The sequence below is a fragment of the Suncus etruscus genome, chromosome 8, assembly GCF_024139225.1.
Source record: "Suncus etruscus isolate mSunEtr1 chromosome 8, mSunEtr1.pri.cur, whole genome shotgun sequence".
Taxonomy (NCBI): Eukaryota; Metazoa; Chordata; class Mammalia; order Eulipotyphla; family Soricidae; genus Suncus; species Suncus etruscus.
Window position 1 is genome coordinate 60,182,921 of NC_064855.1, and position 19,306 is coordinate 60,202,226.

General features: G+C 40.1%; 1 protein-coding gene across 1 annotated transcript in view; it reads left to right on the forward strand.

Moving 5' to 3' along the window:
- Window positions 1–214: 214 nt before the first annotated feature.
- The window catches only part of ITM2B (integral membrane protein 2B), a 28,449-nt gene continuing 9,357 nt past the window's right edge, over window positions 215–19,306 (forward strand). Inside the window, exon 1 of the mRNA XM_049778838.1 lies at window positions 215–477. Coding sequence (XP_049634795.1) covers window positions 361–477 — 117 coding nt within the window. The 5' untranslated portion in view covers window positions 215–360. The remainder of the gene's footprint in view (window positions 478–19,306) is intronic.

Here is a 19,306-nt window from a genome sequence, read left to right on the forward strand (position 1 = left end):
CCCGACCGCGCGGGCTCCGGTCCCGCCCCTTGATAGACCCCGCCCCTGCCTGCTTGCGGCCGGCCGGACTGCGGCCCCGCCCGCCCTATAGGCCCCGCCCCTTGGTTAGACCCCGCCCGTCTCGACTAAGCCCCGCCCCTCCGGCCGCACGAGCCGACTCCGCCCTCACCCCGGAGCTGGGAGGCTGCGGGACGGACCAGCTGCCGCAGTTACCGCTGGCGTCGTCGCCGAGCTGTCCGGTCCCTCTGCCCCGCCGCCGCCGCCGCCGCCGCCGCCGCCGCCGCCGCCCGGAGTTCCGCTCCGCAGCCCGCGCCTCGACCCCGCCGCCGCCCTCCGCGGGCGCTCCCGGCCGGCCGCGCCATGGTGAAGGTGACGTTCAATTCGGCCCTGGCCCAGAAGGAGGCCAAGAAGGACGAGGCCCAGAGCGGCCAGGAGGCGCTCATCGTGCCCCCCGACGCCGTCGCCGTCGACTGCAAGGTGCGGGCCTGGGGGGACCTGGGGGGCGGGAGCACGGACTGCGGGGCGCAGGGCAGAGGCTCTCGCAGCGACTTCCTTCTCCCTCTCTCCCCGCTTCTGCTTCTGGTTCTGTTCGTGTCTGCTCCGCCGGCCGCCGGGGAAGGAGAGGAAGTGCGTTGTGCGTTGTGCGGGGACGGGGGCCCCGGGATGGAACGGACCATCGGGCCCCCGACTTCGCCGTCCGCGGTGCAGACTCGGGCGCACCGCGGTGCGTGGTGGTTGCTGCGGGGGACGCGAGCGCCCCGAGTGTCCGGAGAGCCCGCGGAGTGAGTTGGGCATCCGGAGGGCTTCTCTCTAAAATGGCTGACATCAGCCTCGCTCTCCTCCTCTGTGGCTTCGTCCTTTCGCTCGGTGAAGCCCAAGTGCGCGCATGCAGCTCCTGCTCCGGGGCAGCTAGCTCGAGGAGCATTTGTTCGCTTTTGCTTCTTTTCTCCATCCCCTTCTGGAAGGGAGAAAGAGGGGGGAACTTTTTGCAAGGCGACCCCCCACACTCCGTGGTGGCTGTTGATTTTATCCTCCGGATGATCTTTTGAAAGGGCAGCCTGTCTTTCCTTAGTAGATGTTCCTGCCCAACCAACTGTGGCCTTTAAAATGTTATCAGCACCTTCTGCAGGGCCCCTCCGGACAGGAAGGAAACAGAAATACGAAATAGGTCCCGTGGTTCTTCTGTTCATTGCAACATTGACCACCCCTCTTTTTAATAAGCTTTTAAGTAAAAAAAAAATAAAAGTTGGACTGGCATTATGATTGTGCCAACTTTCGTTGACTTAATAATAGGTAGAATGCGGTCACAATTGTTAGCATGAAAAAGAAAAACCTCAACTTTTTTTTTTTCTTCTTGCCCTATCATGAGGCTGCTATCTGTAGAAAATATTTATATTGGGCGTTTGCCTTGCAAGCAGCCGATCCAGGACCAAAGGTGGTTGGTTCGAATCCCGGTGTCCCATATGGTCCCCCGTGCCTGCCAGGAGCTATTTCTGAGCAGACAGCCAGGATTACCCCTGAGCACTGCTGGGTGTGGCCCAAAGACTAAAAAAAAAAAAATATGTTGTGGACACTTTTTTAATCAGTAAGCAAACTTAAACCAAATCATTTGCGTGTAGGTGGGAGTAATGGGCTCGATTTTTTTTTTTTCACTGACGCCACTATCTTGAAATAGGAACAGTGAACTGACATTTCAAAGGTCTGAGTTTTGGTGTTGGCATTCTTCCCCCCCCCCCCCCCCCCGCCCCCGTTAAATAATTCGGGTTTTAAAACGTTTGGAATGCAGAGGATAATTCCAGTAGCAAATGATTATCTCAGCTCTTTGCTTATCTAACATCCTTTGTACCTAAAATAGATTGTCCAGAGCCCAGTCACAACAACCTCAAATACATTGATTTATTTTAATTCTGCTATTTATCTTTCAAAGCCTATAAACAAATGTGACTCCTCCCATGTATATATATATATATTTTTTTATTTTTTTGACAGTGGAGGAGGGAGGAAGCTTCAGATGTCACTTCAGACAGCTTTTTTTCCCTACAAATGAAATGGTTTGAAACTGGACAAAATTTAGAATTTGCAAGTCAGCTTTAACTCTGAATTTGGACATTTTCTGCCCTGAAGGCATTAGTGTCTCTTTAATTCTGTTTTTTTTAACATAACACCGTATTCAAATTTCTATTTTAAAAAAAAGTATTCATAGCTTTGTTTTCCATTTCTATTTTCTCAGATCCTCCTGTTCAAAGAAAAATCGTGAAATTATTAAGCATTGAGCGTTGGGTCTATCTTTGTAACTCAATAGCAGTCATGAATAAATTGGCAGATACAAAATGAGAAAATTCTTGTCTTAACTATAAAACTGCAAATGTTTCTCCAATGAGCGGCAAAATACTGATCTGCTTAAAAGTAGAATCCTTACAATTAGTCACTTTAGGGGAAATGAAAACTTTTAAGGGTAGATATTTGTGAAAGAGCTGATCGCCTCGTCTTAAAGATTACATAACGTTCATTTTCCGGCTCCTTGGGGTTGACTCTACAAATTGATTCCAGAGAATCAGCCCAGGGGGATTATTTTGGGTGCCTTCCCTGCCTCATTTTTTTGAGAGGGTCAAAGCTAGTCTTGAACAAGAATTCTGCAACATTTTTAATACTTTAACCCTGTTATGCCGGGAATTTCTGATTACACCCTTAAAGGATCACACCTTCTATCTTGTCATCTGGAAACCTAGTTTTTGACTGTAGCGTATACTCCCTTATGCCACAGGAATTCTGATCACTTCCGGCAGCTGACTTATGTAACATGCATTCCAGCACTTTTACACTGCTTCTGTCTTTTGTTGTTCTTGAGCTTTTTTTTTTCCAGTACAAAATGAAAATTGTCTGGAAGTAATTCCATGGCCCCTTTTTTCAGTCATTTTCTCTGTTAGTAGCTAATAAATCCCAAGAGTCATATCTTTTTATGATATATTAGCCAGTTTGCTCAGGAAAAAAGTGGAGAAAATGTTTTAATAACATACCATCTATACTCCTACCAGAGATCCAGTGAAACTGAGTAACTCCTATTATCCTATTATCCTCCTCCATTTCCTTTAACTATTTTTTCACCTGTGTGTGTTGGCACTGTGCACGTAGAGGTATAGATATTAAGAATATGACTTACCTTGTTTAATAAAGATGAAGTTGAAATTATGAGCATGTTTGATGTATAACAACTTCATTTGTATTTTGTGTTTATGATTTTGAACTTTAGAGAAGTGAAAGGATCAGAGTAAATACTTTAATATTCCTAAACAGAAATCCTAGGTTTATCATCATATAACTGCTTGATTTTGAGCATAAAGTTTTTAGTTTTCCTTTGGAACTATAGAATAGCTAGTAGGGTACTTGCCTTTCACTTGGCCTACCGGGGTTCAATCCCTGGTATCCCAATATGGTCCCCAGTACCACTAGAAATGATTCCGGTGCACAGTCAGGAGTAATCCTTGAGCATTTCCAATATAGCCCAAAAATCAAAAAAAAGAAAAAAGACTCAAGTCTAAAATTCTGTGAAGAAGTCGGGATTACATAATCTATTTGAAAGGAATTACATTTTTGTTTTGAGGCCACACCCGGCAGTGCTCAAGGGTTACTCCTTGTTCTGTTCTCAGAAATCGCCCCTGGCTTTGAGGACCTTATGGGATGGGGATGCTGGGGATCGAACCTGCATCTGTCCTGGGTCAGCCACGTGCAAGGCAAAATGCCCTACCACTGTGCTACCACTCCTGCCCTCAAATTATTTTAATTGTAAAAAATAACTGCCTCCTCACACTGAAAAGAAAGTTTCCTTTGTTGTTCCCGGTGTTTATCATGTATGTTACTCCCTCTTATTAATGGCAGTGGGACAGAGAAAGAGGGATATTTTCATTTGGAATCAACCACACTGTAGAGCAGGGGTCTCAAATTCAATTTACCTGGGGGCTGCAGGAAGCAAAGTCGGGGTGAGGCAGGGCCGTATAAGGGATTTCGCTTACTGAACATTCGCAATAAACGCATTAGTAAGAAAAAAATCGCAAAAACTCGCATTAAACATTTGCACACCCCAAATGGAACTGCTTGGGATATGCGAATATTTAATGCGATTTTTTCTTACTAATGCGATTTTTATTGCGATTATTTGGTAAGCGAATAATCGCGAATACTGCGATAGGGCCACAAAATGTTGTACGGAGGGCCGCAGGCCACGAGTTTGAGACCCCTGCTGTAGAGCAATAGTTGTCGGTCTTTGTTAGAATGCCTAATTAGGAAATAACCCTTCCCCCAAGAGGCTTCTGTTTGCTTTATATGTATCCTACCAGCTGTTTTGCTGATAGTGTTGCTACCTCTCTATACTGTAGTACCACTGGACCTTCCTTGAAGGGGAATAAAGTATAGTGCTTGTGTAGGAAGAGACTGGGGCAATATGGAAGAGTGAGAGAAAGTGAGTGACTGACTGCTGATCCAGTAATCATTCAGTAACATCTGGAAGTGACTGCTTAAACTTATTCTTCACATTGTCTTGACTTACTAGCATAAACATACTACAGGGTTTGTTAATTAGGTTTCTGGTATTGATAAGCTTATTTGGAGCAGGGTGGGTAGAGGGGAATCAGGACTAGTAGAAAGCAAAAATACATAAAGATATTTATTGAAAATATGATATTCCGAAAAAGGATGGGAGACTTGGTTCTTTTAAACAAAGTATGTCTAATTTTATCTAATTTTGTAGCTTAATGTTTGTAAACATTAGCCGATAGTACAATTTTCAATCATTCCATATTTGGTTCTCTGTGGCGGCATTGATATCTGAAGTGAAGGTTTACTGCTGGGACATAAATCAATAGCTTTGTGCACCCCAGTGACTTGGCAGGGCCGTCTGTCTCCAGGGCCCTAGTGGAGTGTGGTGTCTGCAGCTGATTGATGGTGGACATGGTTGCATATTGTGCAGCTGAAGACAAGTTACCTTCCTGTTGTCACCTTAAACTCAGTTTGTGTAGCTAGACAGAAGCCTGTATGTTATTAACCCTTTCCAAATCCTAGATCTCTGGAGTGGAGTTGGAGTTCAACCCTACTATCTAAGAGGTTTGAGTAAGTAGAAATACTGTTTTAATTAGAAATCTCATTAAATATGACCCAAGCCTCTTTAAATTGTTCTAGAATTTAATTCATGAGTTTTATTATAAGTTGCTTAAACTTCACTTGCTTTAAATACTTATCAAAAACGTAATGAGCAGTAATTTTGGGTTTTATTTTTTTATTTTTTTTTTCTTCTTTTTTTTTTTTTTTTTTTTTTTTTTTGGTTTTTAGGCCACACCCAGCGGTGCTCAGGGGTTACTCCTGGCTGTCTGCTCAGAAATAGCTCCTGGCAGGCACAGGGGACCATATGGGATGCCGAGAATCGAACCAACCACCTTAGGTCCTGGATCGGCTGCTTACAAGGCAAACACCGCTGTGCTATCTCTCTGATTTTTTTCTTATTCTATCAAAACTTAAATATTTTTCAAAAAGCCATTTTCTTGTTCCAAAGGAAAATCTGTTTAATATGAAGTTCTAATGAAAGCTTTTTGGAGTGCTACCAGTATCACATACTGTCAGAGAAAGATTAAGAAAAAAAAAGATGTTTTTCAAATATGATATTGTCAATTTATTTAGTTAAACTTTTTGGTGAACTTGACACTGTTAAAAATTAAAATGAAAGAATTAAGAACATTGCCATCAAAGAACTTTTTTTTTGGTTTTTGGGCCATACCCGGTGGTGCTCAGGGGTTACTCCTGGCTGTCTGCTCAGAAATAGCTCCTGGCAGGCACGGGGGACCATATGGGACACTGGGATTCGAACCAACCACCTTTGGTCCTGGATCAGCTGCTTGCAAGGCAAACACCACTGTGCTATCTCTCCGGCCCCATCAAAGAACTTCTTAAGGCCATAGCTGCTTCCTGTTAAAGACTTGATACATCTGAATTTCTGAACAAGTGATTTTTGTTTAAAGTGGTGTGGCAGATAGTAACATTGAAACTTTGTTTCCAAGAAGTTTGTTATATGTAATTTATTTCTTGTTTGTTTTCACAAAGGTTAGCAATGAAAATCCTGTGAAGTTTATAGCTTAAATATTGATCATTGAAAATTGTATTACAGATAGGATGGTCAAAGATCATTAAATTGAGATATTGTCTTAATATTTATTGATCCATATTATTTTTTGTTTAGGCCACACAAGACAGCATTCAGATTACTTCTGGTTCTGTCCTCAAATATCACTCCTGGCAGGCTCTGGGGGCCAGCCACATGGGCTGCCAGGGCTCCAACCCTGGATTGGCTGCATGCAAGGCAAATGCCCTACCTGCTGTGCTATCTACCACTCTGGTCCTTATGATTCATATTCTTTTTTTTTTTTTTTTTTTGGTTTTTGGGCCACACCCGGTGGTGCTCAGGGTTACTCCTGGCTGTCTGCTCAGAAATAGCTCCTGGCAGGCACGGAGGACCATATGGGACACCGGGATTCGAACCAACCACCTTTGGTCCTGGATCGACTGCTTGCAAGGCAAATGCCGCTGTGCTATCTCTCCAGGCCCATGATTCATATTCTTAATGATTTTAAAGTGTATTACAACCATTGAATGAACAAAAGTATTCTCATCTTAATAAGGTTTTTTTTTTTTGGTTTTGGGGTCACACCTGGCGATGCTTGGGGTTACTATTGGCTCTGTGCTCAGAAATCACTCCTGGCAGGCTCAGGCGACTCTATATGGGATGCTGGAATTTGAACCATCACCTGTCCTGGGTCTGCTGCGTGCAATGAAAATGCCCTATTGGAGCCGGAGAGATAGCATGAAGGTAAGGCGCTTGCCTTTCATGCAGAAGGTCATCAGTTCGAATCCGGCTTCCCATATGGTCCCCCGTGCCTGCCAGGAGCAATTTCTGAGCATGGAGCCAGGAGTTTCCCCTGAGCACTGCTGGGTGTGACCCAGAAACCACAAAAAAAAAAAAAAAAGAAAGAAAGAAATGCCCTATCGCAGTGCTCTATCAGCTCCTTAAGCTCTCTCCATCCCCTAAAAAAAATTCTATAATAATATGGATGCCTCCTGTAGAGCTACCTGGTACAGACTTAGCAAGACAATAATTATCCAATCAGTGAATTTCTGACTTAGAATTGCTGTACAGTATGGCATAGAAACTATTGTTGCAAGTTTGAACAATTTTTCTGCATTTTCAAGTTAATTTTCTTAAATTTACTTGGAAAATTGAAACTATTTAGATATCAAATGCTCTGAATTTTGAATTAATTTGCAAAGCCTTTGGAGCACAGTTATGTACTTTGAAAAATAAAAGTGGGTTATTTTGTTGTTGGTTGTTGTTTTGGTTTTGGGCCCACACCTGGCGGCACTCAGGGTTTACTCCAGGCTCTGCTCTCAGAAATCGTCCTGGCAGGCTCAGTGGGGCCATGTGGGATGACGGAAATTGGAAATCGAACCCAGGTCCATCCTAGGTCTGCTGCAAATGCCCTATCTCTGTGCTATCTCTCCGGCCCCTGAAAAATAAGTTTTGATTTTTTTTTTTATATGTCTGAATATTTTGAGTTTTAATTACTGGGTGATTTTTTTTGTTTGTTTTGGTAAAAGTTTTTTTTTTTTTTTTTTTTAGAGAAACATGAGTTTAAATCTGGAGGACATTTTTTTTCTATGTTAAATATAATTATACTGAAATCGCCTAATTTAAGAATTGAATTTTCTTGGCTCACTTCAACTTCCAAAGAGATTCCCCCTACTCCCATACATTTGGGCCAGTAGTTTGGGGGGGCAATACCTGGAGGTGCTCAGGGTTTTACTTCTGAGCCTGGCACTCAGAAATCACTCCTGGCAGGGCTCAAAGAACTATATGAGATGCCAGAGACAAACCTGGATCAGTCACTTGCAGAGCCAAGTACCCTTACCTACTGTACTATCTCGCTGGCCCCTCTTCGACACATTTTTATTAAGGTAATAATGGTTTATAGAGCTATCTTTTTTTGGCCATGGAATTGTGATTTGGTGCCACACCTGTTAGTGCTCAGGTCTACTCTTGATGGTGCTCTGATGATCTTAAGAAGTGCCAAGGATGGAACCAGAGTCAGCTGCTAAGGCTCTACTATCTCCCTAGGTTCATCTTACTGCCTAGGAATTTCAAAGCCAGCCTAAGCCAGCCTACTTAGGTTTGCATTTCTTAAAATGTATTCATTAAACAGCTTTCTCCTTTAATCTTTTTTCCCCTTGCATACATTTTAGTGGTTGGAGGAAAAATGCTTCGAAACTCGTAAGTTTTAGCTTTAGCAGTGCAAGGCATTTTAACCACAGATGAGAAAATGAACACCCACCTTTTAGGCCCAGAAAGATGAAAAAATAAATCTGAGCTATATGAGTATTATACAGGTTAATTATTCTTGATTGTCATTTAAAAATAAAAAGATTCAGACCTGAAGCTAGTAGTAAGTATTCACTAAATCATATAAGAATTTCACACAAAAAACACTGAAAACTTGACTCGGGCCACTTTCATAATTTTCTTTACAATGAAGAACAAGCCTGGAGATTAAGACTCATGTTTCTTTATGGCCCCTTGCCTCTTTTTGAATATAAGCTAAATAATTTGTATATTTTTAATAATTGGGGGGAATTAAATGATCACCCTGTCTTTTGTCCCAGTATCTTTGCTTACTGGAGATGTATAGTTCCGAAAGCAATTCTATATTCTCAACAGTGATTAAGAACTTGAGACTGTCTAGATATACTTTAGAATTTAAACTCTATCTCTAGTAATTACTGGAATACTTTCAGCAACTTGCTTCAACTCATTTTTTCCCAAAAAATGGGGTTATGATAATCTGTAAAAAAAAAAAAAAAAAAAAAAGTTAACCACAGTTCATAGAACAGAGTAAGAATTAATAGAAATTTGCCATTTCTGGGCCCGCGGCGTTTGCCTGGCAGGCAGCTGATCCAGGACCAAAGGTGGTTGGTTCGAGTCCCGGTGTCCCATACGGTCCCCCTTGCCTGTCGGGAGCTATTTCTGAACAGACAGCCAGGAGTGACCCCTGAGCACCGCCGGGTGTGGCCCAAAAACCAAAAAAAAAAAAAATTGCCATTTCTACTGCTATTACAATTATATGGTTGCAACAAAAATTCATCAAATTTGATGAGACCAAGAATTTTTGCATCTACCTAGTTTGCTGTTTTGCTTTGATTTATGTGCCACGTGTATTTATTGGTGGGTTTTTGTTTGTTTTGGGGCCACATCCAGTAGTAGGAAGGTCTTAACTCTGCACACAGGGATCTCTCCTGGCAGGCTCCGGGGACCATATGGGATGCCAGGGATCAAACCTAGGTCAGCTGCATGCATATGCCCTGTGCTAGCTCCAGCCCCATAACGTTCTTTTTTTTTTTTTGGTTTTTGGGTCACACCTGGCAGTGCTCAGGGGTTTATTCCTGGCTCCAGGCTCAGAATTGCTCCTGGCAGGCACGGGGGGACCATATGGGGCGCCGGGATTCGAACCAATGACCTCCTGCATGAAAGGCAAACGCCTTACCTCCATGCTATCTCTCCGGCCCCATAAAAATATCTTTTTTTTTTTTTTTTTTGGTTTTTGGGCCACACCCGGCGGGTGCTCAGGGGTTACTCCTGGCTGTCTGCTCAGAAATAGCTCCTGGCAGGCACGGAGGACCATATGGGACACCGGGATTCGAACCAACCACCTTTGGTCCTGGATCGGCTGCTTGCAAGGCAAACACCGCTGTGCTATCTCTCTGGGCCCTATAACGTTCATTTTTATGAATGCTAAAACTTTCCAACTAGCCAAAAATATTTTAAGAAAAAGTAACATGGAAGTTGAATATTTGCTTTTTTTCCACACTATACACATAATTTATTCTCTTGATATAGACAATAATAGTTCTTAATCTTTTTTGTTTTTTTTTTTGTGTCACATTAGAAAAAGCACATTAGGAAGAGTGTTTAGTTTGTTTTAGTTTTTTTAGTTATGGTTTTCAAAAAGTTTTTATGCAGTTTGAAGTTTCATATCAAAAGCACTTCATTTTAAATGATTGCCATTTAAATGTGAATGTAATTATCTTTAATGATATTAAAATTTAAGATTTGCTGGAGCCAGAGCTGTGGCAGAGCGGTAGGGTGTTTGCGGCTGACCTAGGACAGACCTCGGTTTGATCCCCCCAGCATCCCATATGGTTCCCCAAGCCAGGAGCAATTTCTGAGCTCAGAGTCAGGAATAACCTCTGAGCATCACCAGGTGTGCTCCCAACCCCAAAATTTAAGATTTGCACGAAAAAATGGATCTAGCACAGATTTTTAGTTCAATCACCTTAATATTGACAATTATAATGAATAATAAAATATAGTTTTATATAATACTTAACAATTTTTGGAAGATAGCTGATATTCTGATTAAAGTCATTAACTCCTGATCTAGCCAGCAGGGAATAAATCAATTAATAATCCTTAGGCTATTATTAACCAGCAATATTTGAATATAGTGCTGCTGTTAAGAGGTGCTTGCCTTTTAATGCCAGTCTAGGTTTTCTTTTGACTCTCCCAATGCCTTTAAGTCTTACCGATCTGAACTTGAAAATCTGCTGGAATTTCACTTCATAAAATGTTACGCCAGTACTACTCAGTACAAATTATACCATATAGAAATGATGGTTATCTTTAAAAGGTACATAGAAAAAAGGGAATATATTGAAAGTAATATTATCTATGTCTGTATATCATTTTGTTTGGGGGTATTCCTGGTGGTACTAAGAAGTATTCATATATTAAAACCAATTTGAACCAGATAATTCCTCAATTCACTGATGAAAAAGATTAAATTCAACACTAAAAGCACTTAACGGCTTTATTGTAAAGTTTGACCTTTCTTAAAAAAATTTTTAGGGGCTGGAGAGAGAGCTTGGAGGGAAGGCGTTTGCCTTGCATGGTTAGAATCCTGGCATCCCATATGGTCCCCTGAGCCTGCCAGGAGCGATTTCTGAGCATTGAGCCAGTAGTAACCCCTGAGTGCTGCCGAGCATGACCCAAAAAACAAAAAAAATTTTTTTTAGACATAAGCTAATTTTGCCTAATAGTGTGGTGTAGATTTTATGTTTATTACAATAAATAGTTGCACTTTGTTTTGGGACAATAAAGCTTGCTTTTTGTTTCTGTATTGGTGCTTATATATTGAAGGTCTTGTTAAGGAATAAGATGCTAATGAAAAGTTTTTTTTTTATACATATTGTAATTTTAGATCAGTTTCTTTTTGAAACTTATCCCAGGGGCTGCAGAGATAGTATAAAGATGATTAAGGCCCTTGAACTGGCACACAATTGACCCCAGTTTTAATCCCAGCGCTGCATCTGGTTTCCCAACCATGGTCAGAAGTGATCTCTGAGCACAAAGCCTAGCTCAGCATGAGTGGAAGTGGCCCACACACCCTCTTCCCCCAAATATAGGTTCACAGATGTAAAAGGGCATAGATGAAAGTGAAGATGAAGTTTCAAACCAAGCAACACTTTAGAAAAATAACAGTATGGTTTAATCTCAGCAGAAAAGAAAATGAGGGATGAGTTGAGAAGACTGGCATTTTGGTGAAGAATTCTTTCTAAAATATTCAGAATTTTGGGATTGAAGAAATAGTTCAGCAGTAAGGGCATTTGCCTTGCATACAACCAACCTGCATTCAGGACCCCATCACTGCATATGGTTCCTCAAGCCCAAATGAAGAAGCTTGAGCACAGCCTGTTGTGACCCCAAAACGAAATCAAACCAAACTAAACCCAAAAATTTACAGTTAATATTTTAAATGGCAGCTAATTCTGTATTTTAGAAAATGGTGCATAGGCCAGACTTAGGTTCAACTGGCCTCTTTGTTATTGTGAATCTCTATATACCCATATTGCCCTTATGTAAGTAAATCACAATCGTTTTTTTCCTGTATTTTTGCATCATTTTTATACCTTAGTTGTTTTTGTTTTCACCTTCCTCTCCCCCATTGTGTGCAATGCAGCTTTTAACTTGTAAAAGTGATTTTTCTTTTTGAGGACAGTGCCTAATGAACATTGCTGTTGCAAAACTGTAAAGTCTATTTGGGAGCATTAGAAAACTTCACTTTATTTATCCTGTACAGACAGATGTAGGCTTGAGAATGAGGAGTGATTTGTTATATGGAAACAGACTAATACTGAATACTCTTCCATTTGGTTTGAATTAAGTTTATAATTGGAAGAACATTTACTAAAACCTCTTAGGGAACTGATTGAGGTGACCTAATTCTTAATAAGTTGAAGTATAGAATTTATCCTTGATTTTGCTGTATGATTGGGTTAAATAATTCTACTTATCTTGAAAGATTATTTGGACCAGGAATTAGTACTATGTTTGAGTGAGGATGCTTTTGAAAACTGACTTTATACTGTTTATTAGGTAATAAGCCATTGTGAAACTTTGATGTCTTCATTTATGAACTGGGATAAAAACTTAAGGTTTTAGAACATTAATGAGATGATAATTGTATAGTACCTATGGAGTTATTTTATCATCAGCATAATTTAAGGTTGTACCAGTTTTGTTTTTTTTTAGTATAGTGGAGAAAATGTTCTCGGTGACTTATTTTAAATTAGGTCAGGATAAAGTTTTATATCCTAGTGGATGAATATCAGGAATGAGCTTCTTATTGACTTTGTTCTTTAATTATGTAATAGTTCAAATCTGTTTTTAAATAAATTGATAAAACCTATACTGCTATTTTGTGGGTTTTTTTTTTTTCTTTTTGGGCCACACCTGGTGGTACTCAGGTTACTCCTGGCTCTGTGCTCAGATATCGACCCTGGCAGGCTTTGGGGGTGGGGGACCATAAGGGAACCCTGGAATTAAACCTAGGTCCATCCCGGGTCAGTTGCATGCAAGGCAAAAACCCTACTGCTGTGCTATTGCTCCGGCCCCTGTTTTGTGGTTTTGATTGTTTCGATTTTGTGTCACACTCTTGTAGTGCCACAGATTGCTTCTAGCTCAAGTGACCTGTTCACTCCAAGGTTGCTCAGGGGGAACAGGTGGTGCCAGGTTTTGAATTGGATGCTCCTATACATAAAGCATGCACTTCAATCCTTTGTGTCATCTCCCATACTCTCTTTTATCAGTTTTTTTGAGGCCACAACCAGTGGTTCTCAGGGACTACACCTAACAATGTGCTCATGGGTCACTTCTGGCAGGCTTGGGGACCATATGGAATGCCAGGGATCACACCCATGTCAGCTGTGTGGAAGACAAGTATCCTACCCACTGTACTATTGCTCCAATCCCCCTTTTATGCTTTTTAATATCTTCTTTGGGGAAGGAGGTAGTTCAGCATTAAACTTCTGAGATTTATTTCAAAATATACATTATATGTTGGTTTATTTTTACTAATTAGAAAACTATAATTATTCATCTGATGAATATTTAGGTCACTTCCAATTTTTTTCCTGACAATTCTGTAGTATAGACTTTACTTACATGTGTGTATAAAAAATCTCGGTTAAGTGTTAGAATTTTGTATTTACAGGAACATGGAAATTTTCTAGAAATAGAAAAATTTGGGGGGGGTTGCAAAATATCTTTAATTTTGTTATATATTGTCAAATTATTCTCTAGAACAGTTATCTCCTGTGAGCTCTACAAAAGTTCCTAATTTCATTATCTTTCTCTACTTTGCTCAGCAGTTGGTATTGTTCTATTCCTTGGCAATAAAGATACCTAGTTTTTCAGCTGATTTTTGTTTCTCTTATCATGTCCACGTTAAAATATGGTTAATGCACAATAGAATTTACCCATTGTATGTGTTCAGTTAGAATAGAAAGTTTGAAGGCTTTTCTATTGTCTTAAAGTTTATGCCTCTTCAGTTTATTCTTTACCAATTTCAGGCCGTGATATCCATTCAGTTGACTTTATTTTTTTTCTTATCATTTTTGCCTTTTTTGGAATCATGGGTCATCTTTGTTTTTAGAACATACCCAGCAATGCTCAGGGATTACTCCTGGTTCTCCGCTCAGGTATCACTCCTGACAGTGCTCATGGGACCAACCGTATGGGATGCCAGGCACTGAACCTGGATGGGCCAGATGGAAGGTAAACAGTGTTCTCTCTCTAGCCCCTATAGGTAGGAACTCTTATATGCCAGAATATTTTCACTTGCTTGTTCTTGAGATTTGTGTGAAGTCATAGCTTATTCATTCATTGTCTTTAATTAATGTTTGGGGTATTTATAGTTTGGGGCAATTGTAGTATTATAAAATGATATATGTTATATCATTTCAGTTGATTTTTATTTTAAGTAGTCTTACTGAACTTAAGTTGAAATAACTGGACTTTTTCAAGTTTTCTACTTGTACAACTCTTTACATTTAGTGATGGTTTTGCATTCCTTTCCCTAATTCTTTTTTTTTTTTTTTTTTTTTTTTTTTTGGTTTTTGGGCCACACTCGGCAGTGCTCAGGAGTTTGTTACTCCTGCTCAGAAATAGCTCCTGGCAGGCACGGGGGACCATATGGGACACCAGGATTCGAACCAACCACCTTTGGTCCTGGACCGGCTGCTTGCAAGGCAAAAATACCGCTGTGGCTATCTCTTCGGGCCCCCCTTTCCCTAATTCTTACATTCAATTTTTCTTTTTTCATTTGTGTACTGGCTAGATTTCTAATGTACTTTGGTATGGAAATGGCAAGTTTTAGCAAAAAACCCTCATATTCCTGACTTGAAAAAGATGTGTGTTTTGTTTTGTTTTTTGTTTGTTTTTTTGTTGGTTGGTTGGTTTTTGGGTCAAACCTGGCAGCGCTCAGGGATTACTCCCAGTTCTGTGCTCGAAATCGCTCCTGACAGGCACAGGAACTCTATGGGATGGGATGCCAGGAATCAAACTACCCTCTGTCCTGGATCAGCTGTGTGCAAGACAAACACACTACTGTTGTGTTATCTCTCCAGCCCGACAGAGGTGGGTTTAAGTCTTAAAGTTTTATTACTTGGTATGAGGTCTGTTATGGATTTAAAAAAACATCATTAGCTTTATTCATGTTAAAAAATTTCATCTCTTCTCTGTTATCAGAGAGCTTTTACTATGAATGGCAGTTAGGATTTTGTTTTAATTAATGTTTTTGTTTTGCATTTTCTACATATTTTGAAATAACCTTGGGTATTTTCTTCCTAAATCTTAAATATGACTTGACTTTTTTTAAAGCTTATTTCAGTTTTAAGACTTAACCAAAAATGAACACTTTATTTAAGTCTTTGTCCTGAGTATAATTATTTCTTCAGGGATCAGGCTTTTACTTTGTTTATCTACATGCACAGTAGTTACTGTTAGTCGCTTAAATCATGATCCCTGTCTTAATTACATTTAAATTTCCTGTAGGACCTAATATACTCCATTGCAAATAAAAGGTTCTTAATAAACATTGAATTGAGCTAGGTATTTAGGAATGCTATTTGTTTTTTCTCTGCAAAATAATCAGTCTTGTCATGACTTATTATGTTGCACTGACCTCCCCTATCATGCTTGCTGCTGTTGTGATTTTATGGTGATTAAAGAAAACCTATTTTATTCACTTGTTAAATATTTGTTGAATGCAAAACAAACTTGGCTTGGAGCAGAGCTGATATATAATGCAAAATAAATATGACTGGAAACACATTAGAATTTTAAAGCCTGTTGTGGAGAAATATCTATGTTCTAACACTAGGCAGAAAATAGTCACTAGAAACATACCATACAAAGAAATTGGATACTTTAAAGACCTTAAATGTTTTTATGAAATATGTGACTAGTACATAGACTTTGGGTTATATTATTTTTATAATCCCTTTGAATCAAGACTATTCTATGGTTTTTAAATTGTTCAGGTACTGAAAAATTACCTGTGTAATTTTTTTGTAAAGCAATCCTTTAAGTAACTTTATAAGTACATTTTTTAATTATAGAATTGAAATGGTATGATTTGGTTTGTCATAGTCCTGAAATTAAGATTTTTTTGAGTGAAGGTGAGAATTACAACTTTTAATATGGCATACCACCCAACTCTGTGATCTTCAATTTCTATCTCTTTGTTCTTGTAATACTTTCCATTTTGTTGGACATATGAGCCATACAACCTATGGTCCCAAGGTCATGTATCCAAGGATCTTTGATGGTTCTCTGTGTTTGCTCTTTTTGTTTTGTTTTGTTTTTGGGCCACACCCAGCGGTGCTCAGGGGTGTTGCTCCTGGCTGTCTGCTCAGAAATAGCTCCTGGCAGGCACAGGGGACCATATGGGACACCCGGATTCGAACCACAACACCTTTGGTCCTGGATCGGACTGCTTGCAAGGCAAAACGCCACTGTGCTATCTCTCTGGGCCCTGTGTTTATCTCTTATAATGCCTCATCTATAAACTCTCATCTGGTGTAATGACTGTCTTTGAACATACACTTATGTAGCTATCCCTTAGAGACTTCGCTCTCAAGACCCTTTTCGTGCTCTCTTCCTGTTTCAGTCATGTTGACTTATGTATGGCATATTTTCCAGCTTAATTCAAATGATCTCTCTAGAATATACATTTACAAATATAAATTTACATAGACATATCCTTGCTGCCTAGTACAGCTCTGGACACATGCTATTCATTTATAATTTATTCTTTTTTTTTTTTTTTTTTGGTTTTTGGGCCACACCCGTTTGACGGCTCAGGGGGTTACTCCTGGCTATTGTCTCAGGAAATCGCCCCTGGCTTGGGGTGGGACCATATGGGACGCCGGGGATCGAACCGCGGGTCCTTCCTTGGCTAGCGCTTGCAAGGCAGACAACCTTACCTACCAGCGCCACCTACCCGAGCCCTATAATTTATTCTTGATATTATTTGTTCAACAGTAAGAAATGACATATCAGGAGGCCTGGAAACTTGATATCAGTTTGACACTTGGTGCTGTGTGTTCTTTTACAAAGTGAACTGCCTATACTCTTGAGCAATTCATTATATTCTACTAAAGAAGAGAGCCTGCCAAACTGAGTGGGTGTTGTCCGCACATTTGACTGTCAGCAGCTGATACCAAATGTTTAGAAATGACTATTTCCATCTGTCATTTTCAACCCCCCTCTGTATCCACTCTAATATTAATTATGGCTAGAAATTATTTATCACCTTAGATATTTATATCAGTCAAACTGATGAAAAATACACTAATAATCACATCATTTTTTAGTGCGTTTAGACTATTCTGCTAACCTCTCTAAATTTAGGAATATCTTATGTGGCTTGATAAATTCCTCTAGACTTATTGTTAATACATAATACTTTTATATATCTTTATACATAATACATGTATTGGTAAGCATGCCAACTATAGCAAAGCTTCTCACTTATAGCATTTGATCCAGGTCCGTAGATTGAAGACACATTTAAAACAATCAAACCAATGTAGGGCACATAGTTTTTTTCTTTTTCTTGCATATTTCTTTTCTCAGTGGTCTCTTATATAAAATACATTTTATATAAAAATTACCTTTATTTAAACACCGTGGTTACAAACATGTTCATAGTTGGGTTTCAGTAATAAAATGCACACACACACAAACAAGACCTTTACCAATGCAACCATCCCCCACCCCCTGCCTGTCTTCAAGACAGGCGTTCTATTTCTCTATCATTGTCATGCTAGTTGTTTAATGTAGTTATTTTTCTTTTTTTCTTTTTTTTTTTTTTTTTTGGTTTTTGGGCCACAACCCAGCAGTGCTCAGGGGTTACTCCTGGCTGTCTGCTCAGAAATAGCTCCTGGCAGGCACGTGGGGACCATATGGGGACACCGGGATTCGAACCAACTACCTTTGGTCCTGGATCGCTGCTTTGCAAGGCAAACGCCGCTGTGCTATCTCTCCGGGCCCCAGGTGTAGTTATTTTATTTTTTTATTTTTTTTGTTTTGTTTTTTTTTTTTTTTTTTTGGTTTTTGGGCCACACCTGGCGGTGCTCAGGGGTTACTCCTGGCTATCTGCTCAGAAATAAGCTCCTGGCAGGCACGGGGGACCATATGGGACACCTGGATTCGAACCAACCACCTTTGGTCCTGGATCGGCTGCTTGCAAGGCAAACGCCGCTGTGCTGTCTCTCCGGCCCTATTTTTCTAATTGCACTTACTACTCTTTGTGGTAAGATTCAAATCATGAACTGGGCCCTTCCAGCCCTCATCTCTATTGTCTCTGGATATTACTATGTTCTTTTATTTTTCTTAAATTTAAGAAAAATGATGAGTGAGGACTATTCTAGGTTTTATCTCTCCCTCTGACTATTTCACTCAGCATAATAGTTTTCCATGTCCATCCATGTATAGGAAAACTTCATTAATTCATTTTTCTTCTGATGGCTACATAGTATTCCATTGTGTATAAGTACCACAGTTTCTTTAGCCACTCAATCTGTTGCCGGGCACCTGGGTTGTTTCCAGATTCTGGTTATTGTCAGTAATGATGCAAGGAACATAAACATGCAGAAAGCCATTTTGTATTGGTGTTTTTGTGCTCCTAGGGCAGGGGTCTCAAACTCAATTTACCTGGGGCCGCAGGAAGCAAAGTTCGGGGTGAGGCAGGGGCCGTATAAGGGATTTCACTTGCCAAATATTCGCAATAAAAAATCACATTAGTAAGAAAAAGAATCGCAAAAAATTGCATTAAACATTTGCATACCCTAAACGGAACTGCTTGGGGTATGCGAATGTTTAATGTGACTTTTTCTTACTAATGCTATTTTTTATTGCGATTATTCGGTAAGCAAATAATCGAGAATACTGCGGTATTTGAAGGGCCGGCCAGCGGGCCCACAAAATGTGTATGTGGAGGGCCGCAAACGGCCTGTGGGCCACGAGTATTGAGACCCCTGTCCTAGGGTATATTCCTAGAAGTGCTATTTCTAGATCATATGGAAGTTTCAATGTCCAGTTGTTTTGAAGAATATCGATTTGTTTTCCAAAAAGGCTGGACTAGACGGCATTCCCAGCAGCAGTGAATGAGAGTACCTTTCTCCCCAACATCCCCATCAGCACTGATTGTTCTTGTTCTTTGTGATATGTGCCAGTCTCTGTAGCATGAGATGTTACCTCATTATTGTTTTAATTTGCATCTCCTTGATGATTAGTGTCATGTGAGCATTTTTTCATGTGCCTTTTAGTCATCTGTATTTCTTCTGAGGAAAAGTCTGTTCATTTCTTCTCCCCATTTTTTTTATGGGTTTAGGATTTTTTTCTTAAGTTCTGTCAGTACCTTGTATAACTTAGATA